The 24,090-nt window shown below is 36.1% G+C and overlaps 2 protein-coding genes across 9 annotated transcripts; both read left to right on the top strand.

The window, feature by feature from the left end:
• Window positions 1-413: 413 nt before the first annotated feature.
• On the top strand, window positions 414-17,573 carry LOC117563939 (phenoloxidase-activating factor 2-like). 8 transcript variants are annotated; one of them, XM_052002031.1, is made up of 4 exons: window positions 424-520; window positions 14,296-14,568; window positions 16,139-16,449; window positions 16,512-17,568. In XM_052002031.1, exons 1-4 carry the CDS (start codon window positions 448-450, stop codon window positions 17,265-17,267), a joined length of 1,413 nt encoding a protein of 470 aa, XP_051857991.1. In that variant the 5' UTR covers window positions 424-447; the 3' UTR covers window positions 17,268-17,568. The 8 variants fall into 8 exon arrangements, 7 of the variants coding, with proteins under 7 accessions (XP_051857993.1, XP_051857991.1, XP_051857994.1 ...); XM_052002032.1 differs by lacking the exon at window positions 424-520 and adding an exon at window positions 5,404-5,518 and having other exon boundaries at window positions 16,512-17,569; XM_052002035.1 differs by lacking the exons at window positions 424-520; window positions 14,296-14,568; window positions 16,139-16,449 and adding exons at window positions 7,650-7,853; window positions 7,945-8,413; window positions 9,865-10,148 and having other exon boundaries at window positions 16,512-17,573.
• Window positions 17,574-20,793: 3,220 nt separating this feature from the next.
• Window positions 20,794-23,036, top strand: LOC117563946 (uncharacterized). Its single transcript, XM_034242517.2, has 5 exons — window positions 20,794-20,990; window positions 21,046-21,105; window positions 21,156-21,551; window positions 22,343-22,650; window positions 22,707-23,036. The coding sequence occupies exons 1-5, from the start codon at window positions 20,923-20,925 to the stop codon at window positions 22,958-22,960; spliced, it is 1,086 nt and encodes a 361-aa protein (XP_034098408.2). The 5' UTR covers window positions 20,794-20,922; the 3' UTR covers window positions 22,961-23,036.
• The last annotated feature ends 1,054 nt before the right edge of the window (window positions 23,037-24,090 follow it).

Raw genomic sequence — 24,090 nt, 5'->3', positions numbered from 1 at the left:
ATATTCCTTGGATATTAAACAAGATATTAAACTACGAGTATCAATGCGTACTGTCTCTCTTTAAGGAAAATGAATCAAAACAAAACTTGCAGTTCAAAGCAGAACTTTTGCTCATCTTCGACTTTGTATTGAAATATTTCAAAATGTGCTAAGACTAAATGGAGAAATCGCTTATACTATTTAATTTTAATATTTAAACAAATGTGAAGAAAACATACTTTTATAGACTTTGAATTTTTTTTAGAGAATTGCCCATATATGTATGTATGTGAATTGTTGATAAAGTACTTCATTAAACACAAGGGAAAAAACCATAAGTACATTACGTACAGTAATCTGAAGTCGAGCACAAAACACAAACACCCGACAAAATTAAATAAGGTTGTTTTCGGAGCAGCGGGTATAAATAAATGCTCTAGAATTGGACTAATTCAGATAGTCGTCATAATGTTGTGCTCATGGAAGATTGTTTTAATTCCTCTGCTCCTCACGGGCTTTGTAGTTGCGGATACAACAGATGGTAAGTGCTAGAGAATTGTATGCAACGCAGTGTATAAATTATTGAGACGTTTCCATATATTCGGCATTACGTAAATCAAGACGACATTGATTATGAAGAGATCCATAAGATTATCCGAATGGTAGAAGAAAAACAAACTACGCCGGAAACAGCAGAACAGCCGGAGCCTGAAACTATGCATGTTCCACATCAACACAACACTGATTTGAACCTACCACACGATGTTGCAATTCAATTGGTCAGTCTACGAACACATGTGACAACTGCATTGTCTGTCATTCAGCAGCAAGGCGAGGCATTCGTGAACTTAATCGATGTCTACTTGAATCAAACGAAAATTGTACGCGAAAACAAAATGTGTGGCAAGGAACGCGTATGCGTTAAGAAAAATCTGTGCAAATCGGAGCCCGTCGACGGCAACGGCCATGTTATGTACAGGTTCCGAAATTTTGGTAACGAGCCTTGCAATTATTTGCAAACTTGCTGTCATATCATTGATACGGTAAGGAACTGCATCAGAATATCTATGTATAGTATATATAAATACCCACCTAACCACGATTGTATTGCAGATAGAAGAAATACCTGAAGCAAGTGATAAGAATCAACCATCAATCTGCGGCAAACGAAATGTGAATGGCTTAAAGGGCACCTTGGATGCTAAACCAAATATGGAAGCGCAATTCGGTGAATTTCCATGGATGGTTGCAATTATGTGGAATACAAAACTAATTGCTGGTGGTTCAATTATAGCTCCTAATGTTGTGGTAACAGCGGCAACTAGGGTGCAAAATCACACGCTCAAGGAAATAAAAGTTAGAGCTGGCGATTGGAATTTGGAATCGCTGGACGAACCTATTCCCCATTTAGATCGCAATGTCATGCAGCTGATTTTACATGAAAGGTACTCTTTCAATGAGAGAAGCAATGATATCGCCCTTATTATCCTCGATAAACCCTTCAGCAAGCAGCCAAACATTGCACCCATCTGTTTACCGACTCACAATGAGAACTTTGACTTTCAAGATTGCGTTGTCACGGGTTGGGGTAAAAGAGATGAACGTAGCGAAGGTCTATCAAATGTTCTCAAAGAGATACCGCTTCGTGTGTTGCCGAATTCGCAATGCAACGATTTACTGACTAAGGCAACTGGCTACCACGTGGTCCGACTGCACTCAAGCACAATTTGTGCGGGCGGTGAGGAGGGCTTGGATGCCTGTTTCGGCGACGGCGGAGCTCCACTTGCTTGTCCCATAAAAGGCAGCCCTAATCGCTATAAACTTGCCGGCATTGTCGCCTGGGGCATTGGCTGCGGTCGGAAGAATGTTCCGGGGGTATATACAAATGTTGCCGCTTTTACTCCGTGGATTAGCGATCAACTCAGAAGCCTCAACATTGAAAGCAAATACTATACCGCTTAAACACCAATTATTGCAATACTGAAACGTAATTGTAATGTAGTAATCAATGCTCGGAAACTAATAAAGAGCTTCATTTATGCATATGCTTATCTTACTTATTATTTACACTAATCAATCATTTTTATTAAAATAATTGTCACTGTTGTAGCGAACTAATGAACCACTCTGCTAAACTTGTTTCAGCTTCCAGAAGCTGTTGCAAAGATATGAATGATCTAATGATATAACTAACAGGTGATGGGTTCCATTACAGCAAACTGAATGAACTGATCTGCCCATGATACAATAACACAAGGTAGTCTCGTCGCGTGCCTTAACGTTCGGCTTCGAGCCGGTATCGTCAGTGCGCTCGTGCTTGTTGAAGCGAAAGGTTGTGCGCGGACGATTTTTTCCCTAAATGTAAACCCTTGTGCAAGACAAAAATGTCAGATTGCAATTATATTATATATATATATATGAACTTTATGATAGAATTAAGAACCTGAACAAAAAAATTAGTAATCAAAAATAAAAACAACGATTACTGTCAACTTCTAAACTATAAATAATTAAATTATAAAAACATTTCAACTCTTTTTTATATAGTGGAACAATTAAACCCTATGCGCCATTGAAGGGTTAATCACAAAGCTCTACTGTCGATTCTTTCGCACTCACTAGGCGCAGTCGTTTCACTCGCACTTATGTATGGTATAGATAACGGGCAGCTTTTCCGACGAGACTACCTTGTGTTATTGTATCATGGATCTGCCGAACTAGTTCTCTATGAGTGATGTGCAGTGTATGGTCTCACATTTTTAACTATTGTAGAATGTGCTGCTGGAATAGTAATACGTCATCTATAAATAAATTAATACAATTTCTATTTTTGTAAGCGGTTTATTGTTTGTTCCATAAGACATAACTTAGCTTACAGCAATGGACAATTAATCTGTATATAATTGAAGTTGTTTCACCTTAACAGCGTGGGAGAACAATTAACAGAACTTATAGATTTAGGCCAGAACAGAACACGATGCTGCAAGATGTCTTATCGAACTTATCGATATGGCTCTGAATAGAATAATGTTTAATTAACAGAATTGATCGATTTGGTTTACTCACACACAATGAAACAGTGAAGCAATTGGTTTTCTTTATTTTGGTTATTTGGGAACCTGATACAGTTGTAGCTGTTGATTAATCCATGGAAGCAGCAACTTCACATTGGCATACACGCCGGGCACATTCTCGTAGCCACACTCGAGGCCCCAGGAAACGATGCCTGCGACCACATAACGATTGGGTTCGATCCGTGTCGAGGGACAGGCCAACGGAGCTCCTCCATCACCCAGACAGGCATCGCGATCCTTCTCACCACCCGCACAAACGAAGCTGCTGTGCAACTGGAAATAGCGTCCCAAGCGTGTGCTACGCAATAGCTTCTGGCACTTCCATCTCGGTATGTAGGGTAAATCAATCTTTTTCATTAAATTCGGGTAGTGTGGATCGCTCATGGTCTTCTTGCCCCAGCCCGTGACGATGCAGCGTCGATAGTCAAATTCCTCAGATTTATCGGGCAAACAAATGGTATCGATATGTGGCGATAGCTTAAACGGTGTCTGCAGAATAAGCAGAGCTGCATCGTAGAAACCCACAGCGCGATTGAAACTCGGATGCACAATCTTCTTGGCCACTAGACGATCCTGATGTTGATGGGATTCATCTGTAGTCAGTTTATCCCATTCACCGGCTCGCACTCGAAGATTGCCCTCTCGACTATTTTCGATTTTATGCGCTGTGGTCAGCACCACATTGGGGCGAGGAGACTGCCACCTCCCTGAGCTTTAAAGCTGCATTGCCCGTTCTCGCAAACTCTCTCTTCGATGCTTACCATCCAGGGAAATTCGCCAAATTGCGCCTCATTGTCATTGGTATTGTTCAAGGTGAGTTGTATTCCTTTTGGATTTCTATAGCCACAGCCACGGGAAACATACTCTTCAGCGGGCTTCAAGATCTGACAGCGATGAAATTGATGATGAATATTATAAAAATGCCGTATCGATGATATTTTCTTGATTAGAAAAATATCAAAGTGAAATTTTTTATATTTCTTTAAAATTTGAATATACTTGACATTCTTTCATGATCGCTCAAAAATGAGATTCTCGTCTTCACATTACGAATATGAATAATATACTACATTTTAATTATCCCGAGCATGCTGAATAATAAATATAACGAACTTTCAAATAATATTCATATTAGATTTCGTTAACCTTCAAATTCCATTAAATATATCAAATAATATATGAGTATTTTTGAAAAAAAAAAAAAATGAATAATGAAAGGAAATAGCACGAAATTTCTGCTAAATGTGTGACTTTTTTGCCGCTTTCTCTTTTTCAAACCTTTTCGCCATCAGCGCAGCAAGTCTCGGTCCATAAGCATCCATCATTATTCGAGAATGATGCAGTGCGCAAATCAATGATAGCTCTGCCATCCGTTATTATTGTTCCATTAGCATTGCACAAATGTCTTAGCACACATTCCTTGTCGTTGTGAACTCCACACGATCTCACAACTACTTCATCCTCAGACGATTCGTCAAGGGTCGGACCAAAAGTTGTTTCCCGGTATTTGGTTTTACCCACTACATCTGAACGAATCAGCGTTAAGTGCAGAAATATCCCACATATGAGCAATGAATACTTCATACTGAGATCTAAGTATATTATAGAAACTAAGCGAACGAAACGGTCGATGTGAAATCTGTTTAAATACTGACTGCCTTCTGGTCAGCGCATAAACATTAAATAATGTAGAAGAGACATACTTTAGTAGAGACTTCGCGATACTCTATTTCCTGTTAATCTTGATGAATTTAAAATTCACTTTTAACGTTTCACAAACTCTTCTTAATGTTAAAAATAGTGATTTCGCCACACCCTTATCAAAAGATAAATTGTACATTTTACTAAAAATAACAAAAAATACATATGTATATGTATGTATGTGAATTGTTGATAAAGTAATTCATTAAACCCAAGGGAAAAAGCCATAAAGTACATTACGTACAGTAATCTGAAGTTGAACACACAACCCAAAAATGTTATTTTTATAAACGACAAAGTAAAATATTGTCGTTTTTGTATTGTTCAAATATATAATGTAACAAACAAAACAAGAGGAGTATTTAAATAAATATGTATATATAAAAATATTATTGATTAGCATTAATCTCATGCATTTTTAATATATTTTATAAGATCGTGTAACGCATTTCACCTATCCAATGTATTCTGTTTTTCTCTTTTTTTCTTAGAAAATCATATAACTAATGAAAATATATATACATATGTACGTATAATTATAAATATTTCTAATATGCGCACTCATACCAAGTGATTATTTTGCGGCTGGTACTCACTTATAAATGAATCACAACAAATTTCACTGAAAGTAAGCGGAGTAGCGGGTATACATAAATGCCCTAGAATTGGACTAATTCAGATAGTCGTCATAATGTTGTGTTCATGGAAGATTGTTTTAATTCCTCTGCTCCTCACGGGCTTTGTAGTTGCGGATACAACAGATGGTAAGTGCTAGAGAATTGTATGCAACGCAGTGTAAAAATTATTAATATTATTCGGAATTACATAAATCAAGATGACATGGATTATGATGACTTAAATCGAATCTTGTTCGGAATGTCAGAAGAAGAACAAACTACGCCGGAAACAACAGAACAGCCGGAGCCTGAAACTACAACCAGAAAATGCGATAAACTCGATCTGGATTTGGAAAAAAACATTTTGGAAGGCAAGCTGATAAGTTTACTCAATGCAACGCCCGAACAACTTATGCAATTGAAAGCCGTTCTCAATGAGTCATTCAATGATGTTGGCAAACGACTTACAAATCAAACTACGCAGATCGAGTCGAATGAATCGAACGTCAAGTCGTGTGGTAAACAAAAAGAATGCGTCAATTCTTTGTTGTGCAAAAACAGCAAGAAAGCGAATAAATACAATATCGTCAAATCATACCCTGATGTCTGTAGCTCCAATCAAATTTGTTGCCACATATCTGATAAGGTTAACAATCTTCACAACTTTTATTTCAGCTATTTAACTAATTCGAATATTGCAGATTGATCAGGAGGTGCTGCCAAGCTCGATGAAAAAGTGTGGCTATATCAATCCAAATGGCATACCATTTACCAACGAAGGCGGAAGACATAATGAGGCTAAATACGGAGAATTCCCATGGATAATTGCTCTCCTAGAACGTGTACCTACACCGGCAGCGGTTCTGGATGTATTTATTGGAGGCGGCTCGATCTTAGCGCCAAATATTGTACTCACAGCTGCACACAAGGTAGTCAACACAACTGCCGAAAATTTATATGCCCGTGCTGGTGAATGGGATAGTGCCACAGACCGAGAGCTCTTTAAGCATCAAGATCTAGATGTGCAACAGATTATCATACATCCGAGCTATGGGAAATGGGAAAACAACATTGCACTACTGGTGCTAAAAGGAAGCTATTATCCCAGTCCTCACATATCGCCCATTTGCTTGCCCAACGAATTTGCCAATTTCGATAGGGAACGTTGCATTGTCGCCGGCTGGGGCAAAACATCACTTAATAGCAAAGAGTATCCACACATTCTCAAGAAGATCAATGTGCCAATTGTTCCACAAACGAAATGTACCGAACAACTGAGACAGAAAATTAAAGATTTTAATGTTCATCCAAGTAACATTTGTGCTGGCGGCGTGAAAGACATCGATTCCTGTTTCGGCGATGGCGGAGGTCCTCTCGTCTGTCCCATGAAAGATAATCCGAATCGCTATTATCAGGCAGGTCTTGTTGCCTGGGGACATTATTGCGGACTGGAGAATGTGCCAGGGGGCTACACTAGTGTGCCCTATATGATGCGCTGGATTTCTCAAGAACTTCGCAAACTGCAAATTAACAGCACTTACTATACTGCCTAGACAAGAACTACAAATGGGTACGAAATTTTCACATTTTGATTGCAATTTACAAATTTAGAGGGTATTTAAGGGACATTCCATCAACTTTTGTGTAGCATTTAGAGTAATTGAAATGTACTTTTGAATTGCCTATGTAGCTTTTACCATATCGCCACTGAAAAATTCATAAAACTAAAAACAAAAATAAATACAAGTGTTTGCTCTCGACAAGCTTTTATTGTTGTACAAAATTTGCAGTATGCCTTAATATATATTTAAAATAAAAAATGTGCAATACATTAAAAATTTAAAGTTTAAATTAATATTAATATATAAAATTATTAATTTTATTTTACTCCGGCGAAGCTATGAGAAAAATAGACGATTTTATATATACACATAGTATATATAAGTTCATTTTCATATTCCAAACAATCTGAAACTTATCAACTTTTTTTGTGTGCGTCAGCTCAAAGCATTAATCCCACAAGAATTATTTTTAAGCAAAAAAAAAAAAAAATAAATTACCATTTAAGCTCGTTAGAAATGTTCGCAGCATTCCTCATTTAGGTTTATAATCGTGTTTTAAATCTATATGCAACAATAAGATTTTTTTGGGCACTTTAATATGGTTTAAAATCGGTTACTTTCAATTTTATTTTAAATTAAAAAATCAGTACACTGTTAGAGCTTGTCCAGCGCAGTAAAACAGTTCAACAAATTTTGAGATTGTGGAATCGTAATATATATTGTTATTCATTTGGATACTCACACACATATTAACTTGACGCTCTCTCGGCTATCCAAACTCTCTCTCGATATTGGGTATCTTATGGATTCTCTCATTATATGTCGCATTCTTTGTTATACATCATTGAGCAACGCAGTCAGTCTTAATTGAGAAGCATAATAAAACGGACGCTAAGTTACAAATCGTATTGTTTTCTTAAGTGTGTATAACTACCACAGTATTCTCAATAATACGCGTTAGCGATAACTAATGCTAAATTATTTATTTGTAAATGTGCTCGACATTCACAGATCTCCCGAGATGCTCATTGTAAGGGGTTTGCTATGGCTTCTGATAATCTGTTTAGCCAGTGTGGTTAGAGCCGACGATTCTGATGACATTTTTGATGATATTATGAATGGGAAATACGATGGCTGTGATCATATACAGTGGAAAGGAATCGAGAATCAATTATTACAAAACTTAAATAATATATTGAATTCAACTTGCAATTGGTTATTAACGAAAGAAACTGAAGATATATTCCGCGATGCCATGAGGAAATTGGAAAAACGTTTTAATAATGAACCCGACATTTCTCTAACTGAAACACCAATTACAGCGATCCCAATAAAGCTAAGAAAACCACAACAACAACAACAACTACCACCACGACCCCAGCACCAATTCAAAACACCTGATGCCTTGTATTTCCTAAGATTTCCACAATCTGCAAATTAACAGCACTTACTATACTGCCTATGGAAGAACTACAAATGGGTACAAATTTCATATTTTGATTGCAATTTACAAATTTTTGGAGTAATTGAAATGTACTTTTGAATTGCATAATTTAATAAATATTTATTATGACTTGTCGGAAATTCGAAGTAGTCTTTAATTATACTAAAAACTAAATATAAACAACACTATCAAAGGCTGAAATATATAATATGTAATATACAATGTAGCTTTTACCACATTGGCACTGAAAAATTCCTAAAACTGCGAAAACAAAAATAAGCTTTTATTGCTGTGCAGAATTTGCAGTATGCCTCAAAATATATCTAATACAAACAATGTGCAATACATTAAAATTTTAAGGCTTGAATTAATATTAATATATAAAATTAATAATTTTATTTTACTCCGGCGAAGCTGCGAAAAAATTGGAAGATTTTATATATACAACATAGCATTTGGGTAATTCCATGACGGAATTTGTCCCATGTGAAAATAACATAAACTAAAACAATTTTAAAAATAAGATAAGGTTTTTTTTATAGCTCTAGGTAAGTACTTTAATTAGAGCTAAATATGGATTTGGAATTTTATTTTTGTTTTGTTTTCTGTTCTGATAATTGCAAAAATTAACAAATTCGTACGCAAAACCAAAAAATGAACGAATTTATATATTTTATCGTAAAACAGAGCAATTTCCTAAAATGAATCTTAGCTCTTAATATAGTGCTTATCTAAAGCTTTAAAAATAACATTCAATTATTTTTGAAATTGTTTCAGTTTATGTTATTTTCATTGCACGGGACAAATTCCGCCATGGAATTACCCATATATAAGTTCATTTTCATATTCCTAAACAATCTGAAACTTATCAACTCTTTTGTGTACGTCACAATAATTACTTTTAAACTGGAAAAAATGCCATTTAATTTCTTTAGAAATATACATATGTAATGTAGCAACAATAACATTTTTTTTTTTTGGGCATTTTAATATGGTTTAAAATCGCTTACTTTTAATTTCATTTTAAATTAAAGAATCAGTACACTGTTAGAGCTTGTCCAGCGCAGTAAAACAGTTCAACAAATTTTAAGATTGTGGAATCGTAATATATATTATTATTAATTTGGTGCGATTTTAACTTGAAAATTGTTTAGTATTCTTAATAAATTTATTTGTCAATGTGGTCGTCATTCTCAGATCTTCCGAGATGGTCTTGTTAAAGGGTTTGCTATGGCTTCTGATTATCTGTTTAGCCAGTGTGGTTAGAGCCGACGAATACGACGATATTATTGATGATATTACGAAAGAAAAATACGATGGCTGTAATCATACACAGTGGGAAGAAATCGAGAATCAATTATTACAAAACTTAAATGATATATTGAATTCAACTTGCAATTGGTTATTAGCGGAAGAAACTGAGGAAATATTCCGTGATGCTATGCGGAAATTGGAAAAGCGTTTTAATAATGAACTCTACTTTCCAGTAACTGACTCACCAATTACAGCGATCCCAAAAATAACAACAACAACAACAACAACAACTACCACCACAACCCCAGCACCAACAACACCATCATCAACGAGAAGAAGCACTACAACGACAACAACCGTAGCACCCATTGTGCAATGCGGTGAAGACAATGAGAATCGATGTGTTGCATTTTGGAAATGCAAGAGCTCCAGGACGCTGAACGATAAATATGAAATCGATATAACTACAAGAGACGAATGTCATTACTTGGAGACCTGCTGCCCCTATGCGGAGATTGTAAGTTTAAAATTATTTTAATTCAATTACGATCTTAATTATCATTATTCTACATACAATAGATAAGTGCTCCGAGACGGTTTATTAATTCAGTCCCCTCCAGTTGTGGCTATGGCACAAATAATGGTGTTATTATGACCATTAAGGGAAAAAGAGCGAGTGAATCGAATTTCGGAGAGTACCCCTGGACTGTTGGTGTATTTGACATGGAGGATAAATATCTCTTTGGTGGTTCATTGATCTCAATAAAGGTGGTGCTAACCAGCGCAAGTGAACTGAATTCAAAACACCGGAAGGTTCGAGCTGGTGAATGGGATATGAAAACCAACAAAGAGGCATTGTCATATGAGGAGAGATTCGTCAAAGAGACTGTGATACATCACAAGTTTGTTTTTGATGTCTATGCAAATGATGTGGCGCTGCTTATTTTAGAGAAACCATTCAAACTGTTACCGCACATTCGACCCATCTGTTTGGGCAGCAACAATGAACTGAACAGGAAGGAATGCATTGTCACAGGCTGGAATGATTATACATGGACGGATGAATCCATTATGAGAGCAATGAAACTTCAGTTAACTCAATGTAACACCTTTGTACACAAAACTCTGCTGTGTGTAACAGGCAAGAATTCGGATCTCACCTATGGAAACGGCTCACCACTGGTATGTCCCGAACAAGGTAGTACCAATCGGTATTATCAAATTGGAATTTGGAGCCATGGAATCTCTACAAATGGAACGAAATTCACTGACGTTCAACGTCAATATGAGTGGATAAGATCAGAACTTGCTAATCGTAGTATTTTGATTAGTTAAAGGAAGAAAGAATAGTCTCGCAAAATTACAATCGAAAATCTTCGTGGGTTTCTTCTAATGTATAATCAATAACTTAATAATCAAAATATCATTTGAACAATGTTAACAATATAATAAAATTATGTTTCTTTATATTTTCAATGACGTTTTGTTCATTCAGTCCATGTTAACAGTATTTAGTATTAGTGTTGATGAATATTATAAAAATACGGTATCGATGATTATTTTCTGAATTAGAAAAATATCAAAGTTAAGTTTTTTTAAATTGTTATCATTCATATTGATATTGCCACATTTCTTTTTGAGTGGATTTATCGTTAGCTTTCAGTGTTCTTAAAATATATCACCAAATGATAAATTAGTATTTTTGAATTAAAATTAAAATAAAAAGAAGTATCACGAAATTTTTGCAAAATTTGTGATTTTTTTGGCGCTTTCTCTTTTTCAAACCTTTTCGCCATCAGCGCAGCAAATCTCGGTCCATAAGCATCCATGATTATTCGAGAATGATGCATTGCGCAAATCGATGATAGCGCTGCTATCCGTTATGATTGTTCCAAATGTTATAGCACACATTCCTTGTCCTTTTGAACTCCACACGATCTCACAACTACTTCATCCTCAGACGATGGGTCGGATCACAAGTTCTTTCCCGGTATTTGGTTTTACCCACAACGTCTGAACTAATCAGCGTCAAGTGCAGAAATATCCCACATAAGAGCAATGAATATTTCATATTGAGATCTGAGAAACTAATACGCTGCTTAGATTAGGCTTCCATTATAGAAACTTCTGTGAAGGAGAACATTCATCATTCCATAAGCGGCTCTGTGTAAGAGAGGTACGGCTAATGGTACGGCACCACTGATCAAGCGGAAATGATTCTGAAAAAACGGTCGTATTTTGGGAAATTTTTTTGAAAATTTATCGAAAAAGAAATGCGATATCTGTAACGAACACGTCTTGGGCGTCGTCTTATAATAAGACGACCCGGTGAGTGGGCAGCCAACTGGAAGCATACTCTGCCTACATTGTCGACTAAAGCTCAGGGAAAGTGGGGTGGGTCTTTTGCCACCTAGTAAGCTACCGTGCCACACAGATAAAAGAAGGTAGACAGAGTTAAGACGGGAACAGACAGGATAGGATATCAACCGATAGACCGGTTAAGAACTATATGCATTCAATATATATAAATATGAAGAACGAAGATGGTTATGTTCTTCTTCTTTACCCTCCCAACCTGTAAAAGCTTCTGGCTCTATGCCTTTACCCAATTTAAGCAACAACAAGTAATATCAGGTGCCCATTACTTTATAATTTATTTCGACTTCATGATTATTCCAAGAGATTAATACCAAAAGAATTTAAAAATACTATAATGCATGTACATAACTTCATTTTATGCATTATTTGCCTACTATATTAATTTTGCCTAGTATTTCCTAATAGGATGGGTATGAATATAATACTAATAAGAATAATAACAACAAAAATAATAGCTGTCATATACAAATTACAAACGATTTTTGTGCGGCTATGCCGTACTTACACATACTCATTATACGCTGATTTTTTATACTGCATCGATATCGACAGGCCTGTGATGATTGATGAGTTGATGAGCTGGGTGAACTTCAAAAAGGGTTAGAATATATAACAGCTTTGATATAATATTATATACATACCATACCCATATGAGGACTTACTATTGGATTATATCTAACTTAAAATATAATACTAAATATAAAATTTACATTTAAATTCAAATATGAATTATATTTCAATACTATTTTAATTGAATTTACTTTATATTTGTATGGACAAGAAAAATTGTATACGAGAAAAGAAACGGCAACCAAGGCGGCAGTGAGTGCAACAGCACTATCGGTGGCGTCAGAAGCAGCAACGAAAATCAGCAGTGGCCTCCAGTGACAATCGCACTGTCAACACAACATCCAATCAGGGATGCGACGACGAGTGGTGCGGACTCGGCAACACATAGCAGCGAGTCGTAACAACGAGTCTGCGAAACGCGCAGCCTCAGCAGCGCATGGCGCAACTTCCACACTGGTAACGAGAAGTGGCCACGATCAGCTATATGCTAATCCGTTCTCTCTCAAAAGAGTTTATCCGAAGCTTGGGTTCCTTCTGGAACCGTTTTAGCAACGCATGGCGTCGCTTCTACAGCCTCTTGCTGTCTTTAAGTCACTGAACTGGTGACAACTCCCTTTGCAAAGTTGTTGCCACGCCTTTTTGGCGCGGGGCCTCTGCAGTTGCAGATCAGTTGATGTGTGCTGTACTGTGGTCGTTGCCACGTGATTGCACACATATCGTTGGAAACAATCTGATTATTCCACTTCCAAAATTTTGGCGCCTTAAAATTATTTCAAAATTAAACTTGAAATTTGAACTTGCGTGTTTCATTAATAAACAATAGTTTAATATGTAAAGGCTACTAAAATAGTTTAGAAGCTCACCAAAAGGAAACATTAGAAAATGTTCTAAAAAGATCGCCAAGACAATTGTTTACTTTGTATGGAAATATAATTGTTGCAGTGCAGATTACTTATTTATATAAAATTTATATATAAATATTCACTTTTTGAATGCTGTCAGTGTAGCATAATTTATTAAATAGCTAATTTTTGTTGTTGATTTGCTTCAATTGCCTTTGATATTCATCTTCTTCCTGCTAAGTTTGTTTAAGGTAAATTTGAAATCTGTTTCAATACTGACTGCTTTCTGGTCAGCGCATAAACATTAAATAATGAAGAAGAGACATACTTTAGTCGAGACTTCGCGATACTCTATTTCCTGTTAATCTTGATGAATTTAAAATTCACTTTTAATGTCTCACAAACTCTTCTTAATGTTGAAAATATTTATTTTGCCACACACTTATCAAAAGCTAAACTGTACATTTTACTAAAATTAAACAATATGTATGTATGTGAATTGTTGATAAAGTACTTTATTAAACCCAAGGAAAAAAGCCATAAGTACATTATACATACATACGTATAATTATAAATATTTCTAATATGCGCACTCACACCAAGTGATTATTTGCGGCTGGTACTCACTTATAAATGAATCACAAAAAATTTCACTGAAAGTAAGCGGAGTAGCGGGTATACATAAATGCTCTAGAATTGGACTAATTCAGATAGTCGTCATAATGTTGTGCTCATGGAAGAGTGTTTTAATTCCTCTGCTCCTCACGGGCTTTGTAGTTGCGAATTCAACAGAAGGTAAGTGCTAGAGAATTGTATACAACACAGTTTAGAATTTATTTAAATTATTATTTATTCGGCATTATATAAATCAAGATGACTATGATGATTACGAAAAATTGAACAACCTAGTCCGAATGGAAGAAGAAGAACAAACTACTTCGGAAACAACAGAACAGCCGGAGCCTGAAACTACAACTAGAAAATGCGATAAACTCGATCTGGATTTGGAGAAAAACATTTTGGAAGACAAGCTGAAAAGTTTACTCAATGCAACGCCCGAACAAATGGTGCAATTGGAAGCCGCTCTCAATGAGTCATTCATCAAATTATCCGATCAAATTCATTGCACATATCTTAAAAAATTAGGTAAGTACGACCGGCTGCCCTTAGAGGGGCAGAACATTGACTTGTGGAAGTCCGTAGCTGTACTGATACATCGTGGCTTAGAGTGTGCTTTAGTTTCTTCGATAAGGGATATCAGCCCATTATGCATGTTGCTGATATCAAACCCAAAGCCTTCTTTGGCAAGGGTGCTTGCGATCTCATTACCTTCCATGCCCTGGTGGCAGTTGACCTGACCTGACCGCAGTTGAGTTCAGTGATTCAATTACTCTTCTGCTCTCCAGGACAACCTTGGATTTCACCACATCAGAGTGCGTTTATTTTATAGAAGCTTTGCTGTCAACAAAGATGTTAATTGCGTTGGCCAACTCACTTAAATAATGCTGTAGTGGTCAGGGAGTTTATAGGAGTGTTTGGCAACCTGGGACTCGGGCCCTGGAGAGTGCCTCCTAGCACGTTTATTTTAATGGTTGAATCGCCATTCGTAACTACCACCCGCTTATCACCAAGAAGACAGTATATCCATCGATGGATCACTGTAGCCGTGTTGACTGAATCAAGGCGCTTCATAATGGCATCATTTGTGTCATTATTAAAGGCGCCTGAAATATCAAGAAAAGCCCTAAAAGCTTTTCTAAGGTTTTTAGTAGAAAAGCCTTTAGGCTGATTGGCCTGAAGTTGTTGAGAATAACATGGCTGCTTTTGCCCGCCTTCGGAAGGAAAATGATCTTGGAAGTCCTCTATGTAACCAAGCAAAACACGCCGAATATGTTAAATCTCTCAAATGTTTGTATTGACTGTACAAATTTTTTATGTATTTAAAGGATATTCCAACAACTTCGCCACAGTGTATATTTATTAAAAATTTCGAAAAGAAACTCGATAACATATCAAAATGTAAACGCCGGCAAAGCAGCCAGAAAAAATTAAATTTTGTGTATATACAACATGTATGTGTAAGTACATTTCGATATTATTGAACAATCTAGAACTTATCAAATTATTATTGCGCGTCAAATTGAATTGCTTTAGAAATATATGTAGCATTACTCGTTAGAGGCTTATCAATGAGTTTTTAATTTATATGCAATCGTGAAATGTTTTTTTTATATACTTTAATGTAGTTCACAATCGCATGGTTTGAATTTCAGTTTAAATTGAACAATCAGTGCATTATGCGAGGTCGGCCAGCGCAGTAAGAAAGATCAACAAATTTTGAGATTGTGGGATCGTATTACATATTATTATTAATTTGGTGCGCATTTAACCTGAAAATTTTTGAGTATTCTCAATAATACGCGTTAGTGATAACTCTTGCTCATCATTAACAACTCTCCCGAGATGCTCTTTGTAAGGGGTTTGCTATGGCTTCTGATAGTCTGTTTAGCCAGTGTGGTTAGAGCCGACGATTCCGACGACATTTTTGATGATATTATGAATGGAAAATACGATGGCTGTAATCATACACAGTGGGAAGAAATCGAGAATCAATTATTACAAAACTTAAATAATATATTGAATTCAACTGAGGAAATATTCCGTGATGCCATGCGGAAATTGGAAAAGCGTTTTAATAATGAACTCTACTTTCCAGTAACTGAATCACCAATTACAGCGATCCCAAAAATAACAACAACAACAACAACAACTACCACCACAACCCCAGCACCAACAACAACTACCACCACAACCCCAGCACCAACAACACCACCATCAACGACAAGAAGCACTACAACGACAACAACCGTAGCACCCATTGTGCAATGCGGTGAAGACAATGAGAATCGATGTGTTGCATTTTGGAAATGCAAGAGCTCCAGGACGCTGAACGATAAATATGAAATCGATATAACTACAAGAGATGAATGTCATTACTTGGAGACCTGCTGCCCCGATGCGGAGATTGTAAGTTTAAAATTATTTTAATTCAATTACGATCTTAATTATCATTATTCTACATACAATAGTCAAATGCTTCGAGACGGCTTATTAAATCAGTCCCCCCCAGTTGTGGCTATGGTACAAATAATGGTGTTATTATGACCATTAAGGGAAAAAGAGCGAGTGAATCGAATTTCGGAGAGTACCCCTGGACTGTTGGTGTATTTGACATGGAGGATAAATATCTCTTTGGTGGTTCATTGATCTCAATAAAGGTGGTGCTAACCAGCGCAAGTGAACTGAATTCAAAACACCGGAAGGTTCGAGCTGGTGAATGGGATATGAAAACCAACAAAGAGGCATTGTCATATGAGGAGAGATTCGTCAAAGAGACTGTGATACATCACAAGTTTGTTTTTGATGTCTATGCAAATGATGTGGCGCTGCTTATTTTAGAGAAACCATTCAAACTGTTACCGCACATTCGACCCATCTGTTTGGCCAGCAACAATGAACTGAACAGGAAGGAATGCATTGTCACAGGCTGGAATGATTATACATGGACGGATGAATCCATTATGAGAGCAATGAAACTTCAGTTAACTCAATGTAACAGCTTTGTACACGAAACTCTGCTATGTGTAACAGGCAAGAATTCGGATCTCACCTATGGAAACGGCTCACCACTGGTATGTCCCGAACAAGGTAGTACCAATCGGTATTATCAAATTGGAATTTGGAGCCATGGAATCTCTACAAATGGAACGAAATTTACTGACGTTCAACGTCAATATGAGTGGATAAGAACAGAACTTGCTACTCGTAATATTTCGATTAGTTAAAGGAAGAAAGAATAGTCTCGCAAAATTACAATCGAAAATCTTAGAGGGTTTCTTCTAATGTATAATCTATAACTTAATATTCAAAATATAATCATTTAAACAATCTTAACAATATAATAAAATTATGTTTCTTTATATTTTCAATGACAACGAAGATACTTGTTAATATTTATATCAGTTGTAGGCAAAAATTGAAATGCTTATGCTTTCTGTATTAGCCTCACCATATTACAATCAATAATCATAGAGGGTTTCGGATATTGTCGCAAATGTATAATCAATAATTCAATATTCAAAATATAAACATTTCAATAACGTAAACAATATATTAAAATTATGTGTCTTTGTAATTTAATCTATAGTAAATATTTTACAGGGAGATCATTGATTACGTATTGCACATTCAGTATATCCGATAGCGATGACAGTATGAAGTCAGTGTATACCTAAAATAAATGAGTAGCCTCATTGGTGCTGTAGACGCCACATTTACTGGTCGTCTTCTCTTGAAGCCATGGCCATTACCTTTCTGCCCAGCCGCATGTGGTGCTCCGCAAGCGAAACGCATTAGGTTTTGTGCCATCCGCCATTCGCTCTGCGACTGAGTTCCAGTTAACGCGGCTGCTACATAATGTGGCAAGTGTTGGCTCTATGGGGAGTCCCCCGTTCGCTTCTTGGCCCTGTTGAGCCTTGCCGGGTATGCTAAGGCATTTCAATTTTTATTCTCTCTAACTTTACCAGCAGCCTCAAATGTTTATACATTAGCAACATTTGTGCCGTTGCCGTCGTCGTTGCCTGCCAGCTGCCTCTGCAGTGGCCTCTGTTGAGGGCGACGCGTCGTCCTTGTCGTCGTCACATGTGCTGATTATATTGAAAATTATTAGTAAAACATTGCACTGTCGCTAGCACAAGTCCACGCCCACACCAACCCCCTCACGACAACTCACTGCATGTGGGCAATAAAAATTGATTGCATACTTTGCGGTGCGCCAAATGTGCGACGCGTCTGCTCTGCGCTTTCTGTGAGAGTATGTGTATGTGTATGAGTTGAAGATGGTCTAAATAATTGCAACATTTTGAAGCCTACCTTTGTACCTATCCTATACTTTTTATTTAAATTAGTTGTGAACAATATAGTGTATTTATTTTCTATATAATAAAATGAATGATTTAAATAGTTCTCTTTAGGCAGTTAAACCATTTATATTATATATTAAACAGATTTTAATCCAGAAACTTAATGATTTTTATTATTATTTTTATTTTATTAAAACAGTTTTCTACCGATATGATTTCATACTTCAGCAAAATTAGATATATATAATATACACATTTACTTATGAGTTTAACCTTTGCGGAGTCTCTTATATAGGAATCTCATTGAAAAGTCCGGTGAATGACGCAATAAAAACAAGTAAGAAAGCTACAGTCGAGTGTACTCGACTGTGAGATACCCGCTACCCATTTTGAATAAAAGCAATATATTTTGCGGTATTATTCTCAAAATATACCAAATATACTACAAAAATACTGAAATATATACCAAATGGTATATGTGGTATGTCGATATAGTACCGCATTCAAAATATACCATAGACGGCCAGATTGTCAGCCAAAGCAACTAAGACGCCTAGTAAGTAGGCGTTTTTGCCCATACAAAAGTATTTCTTTAATAACTTCGACAATTTTTATCTGATCGCAACCAAATTTTCAGGAATCATAACTACTATAGTTGTTATTGTATGTACCAAAATTCGCAACTTTAAAATTACGCTTGTTGTTCGATTTTCTTGATTTGCGGGGGCGGAAGGGGGCGTGGCAAAAAGTTGAAACAAACTTTATCATACAAACATAAAAAATGCTGTCGAAAAAAAATTATTGCTCTATCTCTTATAGTCTCTGAGATCTAGGTGTTCATACGGACAGACGGACAGACAGACAGAGGGACATGGCTGTTGACGCTGATCAAGAATATATATACTTTATAGGATCGGAGATGCCTCCTTCTACCTGTTACATACATTTTCTGCCGGCTCAAAGTTATAATACCCTTCTACCCTATGGGTAGCAGGTATAAAAACTAAAACTGGTCTATACTAGCAGTTATCATTTGTATAAATATACGTGCAATTTGATTTTATAAAATAGTATAAAACTTGAAGGCTAACCCAATTTATTGGTTGATTAACGAATTATTAATCAGAAATGTAATTTTATTTAAAATACGACAAAAATATAAAAAATAAATATAGCTTAGAGGAATAACTTAAATAAGTAATTGGAAAACCATCCATTATTTTGTCAAGCAATGTTGACCTATTCGGTTTTCCTAATTGCGCGAGCTACAATCGATAGGTAGAGAAAGAGGACCTGCCTTATCGCACATATTGTTGTGCTCTTTCTGTACATTGACAATAATTTCAAAATTGATGATGTGCACATAATAAAGTGTCAAATATCAGCACACATCAGAGCATTGCGAGACGTGCAGCATCATCAGCAAACGACTTCGACATCGACATCAACGTCGACATCATCGCAATGCGGCCAAGAGTGGTTTGATGGTTGGTAGCGATGAGGCTTTGGGGAGAGGCACCAGGATAATGGCTATGAAGACAGCTTCAACTGCGACTGGCAGCGGGAATAAATAAACCAAACGTGCACTGTACCTAAATAAGAATAAAATAAAGAAGAACAAAATAAAAATAAAATGTAAAAAAAAGTAACATTGGGAAAGAAAATTGAGAAAATTGATTGAGCGTACGAAACGAAACAAAATACGCTGGGACGTAGAGACAGAATCCTGAAAGGAAGAGACGAAACAAGTAGCATTCCTTGAGAATGTCAACATAGAAAAGTTAACGCTTGTCATACGCCAAAGCACCTTGAGTCCTCGTTTCGTTTTCCCTCTTGCTCTTGTTTCTCTTCGGTTTTTGGCCTGAATTTTGATCAGCACAATTTTTCACCTTTAAACAATTTGGCCCCAAAACGCTGCTGTCTCCTACAATTTACTTATATTTTCTTTATTGTTTTTCCTTCCTGACTCCCCCCGCATCAGAGCTGGGTTGACATGCCATTTAATCTATTTTCGCCAAAGCTGTTTGCATACTTTTAGCGTACACTGTTGCATAAGTTAGTCACTGAGTTGGTTAACTGCAAGTATGTTGCATAAACTTCAATAAACTGCCAACGGAATTTGCAACTATACTGTAATTGGATTGTCGACGACCAAAGTAAACGCTGCTATTATCGATAGTAAAGCGCAGTAAATCCAATTTGTATACATTCTATTGTAGAAAGAAACATTTTAGAAGGGAATTGCAAAAGATGACAATTATATAATTTAAAATAGTGTACATATGCATGTACTATTGGCATACTATCGTGTAAAATGGTTTTCGAATTTCTCTATGGAAAATATGGATTTATTATCAAATTGACGCAAATAAATTAAAATGGATATAAATACAGTAATTTGTGAGTTCCAGTTTTATTAAAAACTTTGATTTTGTAATCAAATTACAATGAGATGTTCAAATATTAACTTGACTTTGATCAATTACTAAAATACAATAAACACTAAATAAAAACTAAATATTACAAAATAAAAAAAAAATAATAATAAAACTAAAACGTATAAAAAGAAAAATACACAATGTTTCATTATAACTTTGTTGAGCAGAAAATGTCGATGCTGTCGACAAATGTGCGATCCGCCTACGAGTAAGTTGCAACAATTGTGAATTTTATACTCAACTTCTAGGCAGTCATCACACAGATGTGAGGAAGATTTCTCGGGATTCAAAGATGACAAAGAGGTGCCTCAGGAGCTCTCGCAGTAAGTGATTCCACAACTCATGGCTACCCAGCTGATCATCCTGTTGCCAGGACTTGCCTGCTGATACTCGACTATAAGCAATTTTTGGCCGCACGTTGCATTCAACGCGCATGGCGTCGCTTCTACGCCAGTAGACCAAATCGCAAAGATTGGGCCGCAATCAAAATACAACGTTGGTGGCGCGGCTATGCGACGCGCAAGAATTATCTGAAGCTGGTCGAGAACATGTTGCACGAACGTCTCTGGGCGCATTACAATAAATCCGCGACGAAGATACAAGCACTGTATCGTGGCTGGTTGGTGCGTCAAACAGTGCACGATGCGTACAGCTTGCGTCACACACAACAGCTGGCCGCTGAAGAGCTACTCTGTTGTGTGGCATACAGGCTGCACCATCTGCTGCGCACTCAGGCCATTCCCGGTGTCTACTCGTTGCGCAACTCCTCGTAAGTCTCGAGAATACTATACATATAGTATATATCATATATGTCTAAAATATTAAAAATAACTAAAACTAAATTAAAAACAACAAAAATGTTATATTAGCCATAAATGCGCACACTTATTACTGATGTTTAATGATTTAATTTTCATTAATTTAATTTAATTTTTTTTTTTTGGTATATTTATATTTTTCTTACAATTTTAGTTATTAACTACTCATGATTACATATTTACACGTTTATTAAACTTATCAATAGTTTTTTCCCAATTTGTATTTTACTTATTTATGTTAATCTTTTATACTAATATTATATTTTTATTGCCTTTGTAACATATTTTATTATTTTTGTCCTTTATTGTGTCCTTTTTCAAATTTAAAAATTTGTTATGTTGGGTTATTGCATGCCGTGACTTAACTTTAACTTATTTTCATTAATTTTATTTATTTTCATGTCATTATCATTTAGTTTCTGATCATTGTAAACTTTTCAATTCATTGCTGAGAATTAAGACACAATTTTATATGCCAAAATACGGCCGCTGGGGTTTTTTGTAATCTTTGTTTATATTTTAAATAAAGTACAATTTCAGTATACTCAATATACTTCTCAGTAAAGTATATATATTTTTTTTTATTATTTTGTATTACTTAAAAATAATATCGCAATGTTATGGTTTTATTTCACATTCGAGAAGACCTGACTGTAGCTTTCTTTACAGAACCTAATATTGTTCAATATCTTTTGAGAGATTTTTCTGGTCTTCCGATTGATATTCTTTTTGTTTGTTTTAGCTGCCTCTCGAAGGTGGAAAAGCTGTTGACCAGCACAACGTTTCGCTTTCACAACGATCGAGCACGTTATTACCAAATGCATATGGCCAACCTCATGAAGAATCGACGTGAAGAATTCAAGCGCAACAAGTTTAGGACTGCGGTGCCATTCAAGGGACCCAATTTCAATACGGGCTGCAATTTGGCATGCGAAGAGAGTGCTTTTGGCATCAAGTATTTGGATGCCCGTATGTACAAAATCATCAAGGAGTACGAGACTGGGAAGATCGACGAAAAAATCAAGAAGGTGCATCGCACCTTGGCAGACCGTAATTACATAATTTTTTATTTAGTTGTTTTCTCATTTGCTTCCTTAAATCTCAAGGTAAATATCGCAAGCATGTGGAGGACATGATCTCTCGCACTGTCAACACATCTCACAACTTTTGTGGCGATGTAATCGAGAGCATGCGCAAATGGAGGATTTGGGATGATAACAATTTGAAAATAAGTGAACATATTTTTCGCACACCCGAAATGCTGAACAGCTTCCTCGATGAGGCTGCCATTCTAATAGATGAGTTGAACAATGTGCCATGTTATTGTCGAATTGATAACTTTGAAGAAGTGACATGTTGACAATATTTCAGTACACATTATCCTAAAGAGGCGAAGTTAATACTTCTGTCTTATTAAATTTCAGTATGGAATATAAAATGGAGTGAGTTTTTCACTGGGAACTGGAAGCTAAAGCAACATGTGTGTTTGACTGAACCAATTAAGGCTCATTTATTTGGCTTTGTTCTGCTGTTTGGGAGAAAAGTGAGGTGGAATACAAAAAAAGGATAAAAATGTAGAGGGGATGCGAGAAAAATTATGGCAGAAAGTACTACGGAGAAATATTATGTTAGAGGGGGAAAGATAAAAACAAAATTGGGGTAGTTGCTTTATCTGATTATAGAAATAGATATAGAAAAAAGGACAAAAAATAGGAGAAGATCTCACCTCGGGTTTAATTTAGATTTGGCGAAAAAGTCATGGTTGAGTAGTGAAAAGAATTAAAAAAAACCGAAATGAATAAAAAACTAGATCCCTATATGGAGTAGAAAAAAATGAATCTGGGTTAGATAGCTTTATGACAAGGCACCAAGGAATAATAAATTAAACGTGTAAATTTTCTTCTAAAAAGAGCGTGAAGAACATGAAAACATTGAATAAATAAGAGAAAGAATCGTCTACTTTTACGACCACTAACCCACAATCCAATCCAATTGAAAGCTTATAATAATAATAATTTTATAGGAATTTTGATGGATTCGAGAATTTTCTTACCTAACTACCTGTGTATTGGGTTTTTGTTTAAATGAAGCACTTTTTAGATTTAAATGTTTAAAAAATTTGATCTTCAAGTGGAGTTAGATTTTAGGAACTGGTCTTTTTTTTACAGTGTGTCTATTGTTTAATAGGCAACCGAAAGCTTAAAATCAACATAGCTTGCAAGGAGCAAGGATACAAGACGAAGGACGAAGTCAAGGGCAAGTCAGTAGCACACCTGTCTACGAAAGTGGGCTGAGCGAGAATGTTGATGGTAGGAATTTTGCTTTGTTTTCTTTTAGTTCGGCGAAAGGCATTTAATTTATTTTTGGCCTGGCCAAGATGAAGATGGAGAAGAGGCAGTAGATGGGCTGAAGCTATCGACACATCGCACATGAGTAATTTTTAAGCCAAATTTTGGGCTGTGCGTGGTAAATCCAGGCATGCCACCTATA

Source organism: Drosophila albomicans, chromosome 2L, assembly GCF_009650485.2.
Source record: "Drosophila albomicans strain 15112-1751.03 chromosome 2L, ASM965048v2, whole genome shotgun sequence".
In the NCBI taxonomy this organism is placed as follows: Eukaryota; Metazoa; Arthropoda; class Insecta; order Diptera; family Drosophilidae; genus Drosophila; species Drosophila albomicans.
This window is presented reverse-complemented; position numbering and strand designations above follow the sequence as displayed.

What these genes read in the sequence shown, in the direction of transcription:
- LOC117563939 (XM_052002032.1), top strand. Translation starts at nt 5,446, where the DNA reads ATGTTGTGTTCATGGAAGATTGTTTTAATTCCTCTGCTCCTCACGGGC. An exon ending in AGTTGCGGATACAACAGATG is followed by an intron (nt 5,519 to 14,295) that starts GTAAGTGCTAGA and finishes ATATAAATCAAG; the next exon opens with ATGACTATGATGATTACGAA. An exon ending in GCTGCCCCGATGCGGAGATT is followed by an intron (nt 16,450 to 16,511) that starts GTAAGTTTAAAA and finishes TACATACAATAG; the next exon opens with TCAAATGCTTCGAGACGGCT.
- LOC117563946 (XM_034242517.2), top strand. Translation starts at nt 20,923, where the DNA reads ATGTTTCATTATAACTTTGTTGAGCAGAAAATGTCGATGCTGTCGACA. An exon ending in TACTCGTTGCGCAACTCCTC is followed by an intron (nt 21,552 to 22,342) that starts GTAAGTCTCGAG and finishes TGTTTGTTTTAG; the next exon opens with CTGCCTCTCGAAGGTGGAAA. An exon ending in GCATCGCACCTTGGCAGACC is followed by an intron (nt 22,651 to 22,706) that starts GTAATTACATAA and finishes TTAAATCTCAAG; the next exon opens with GTAAATATCGCAAGCATGTG.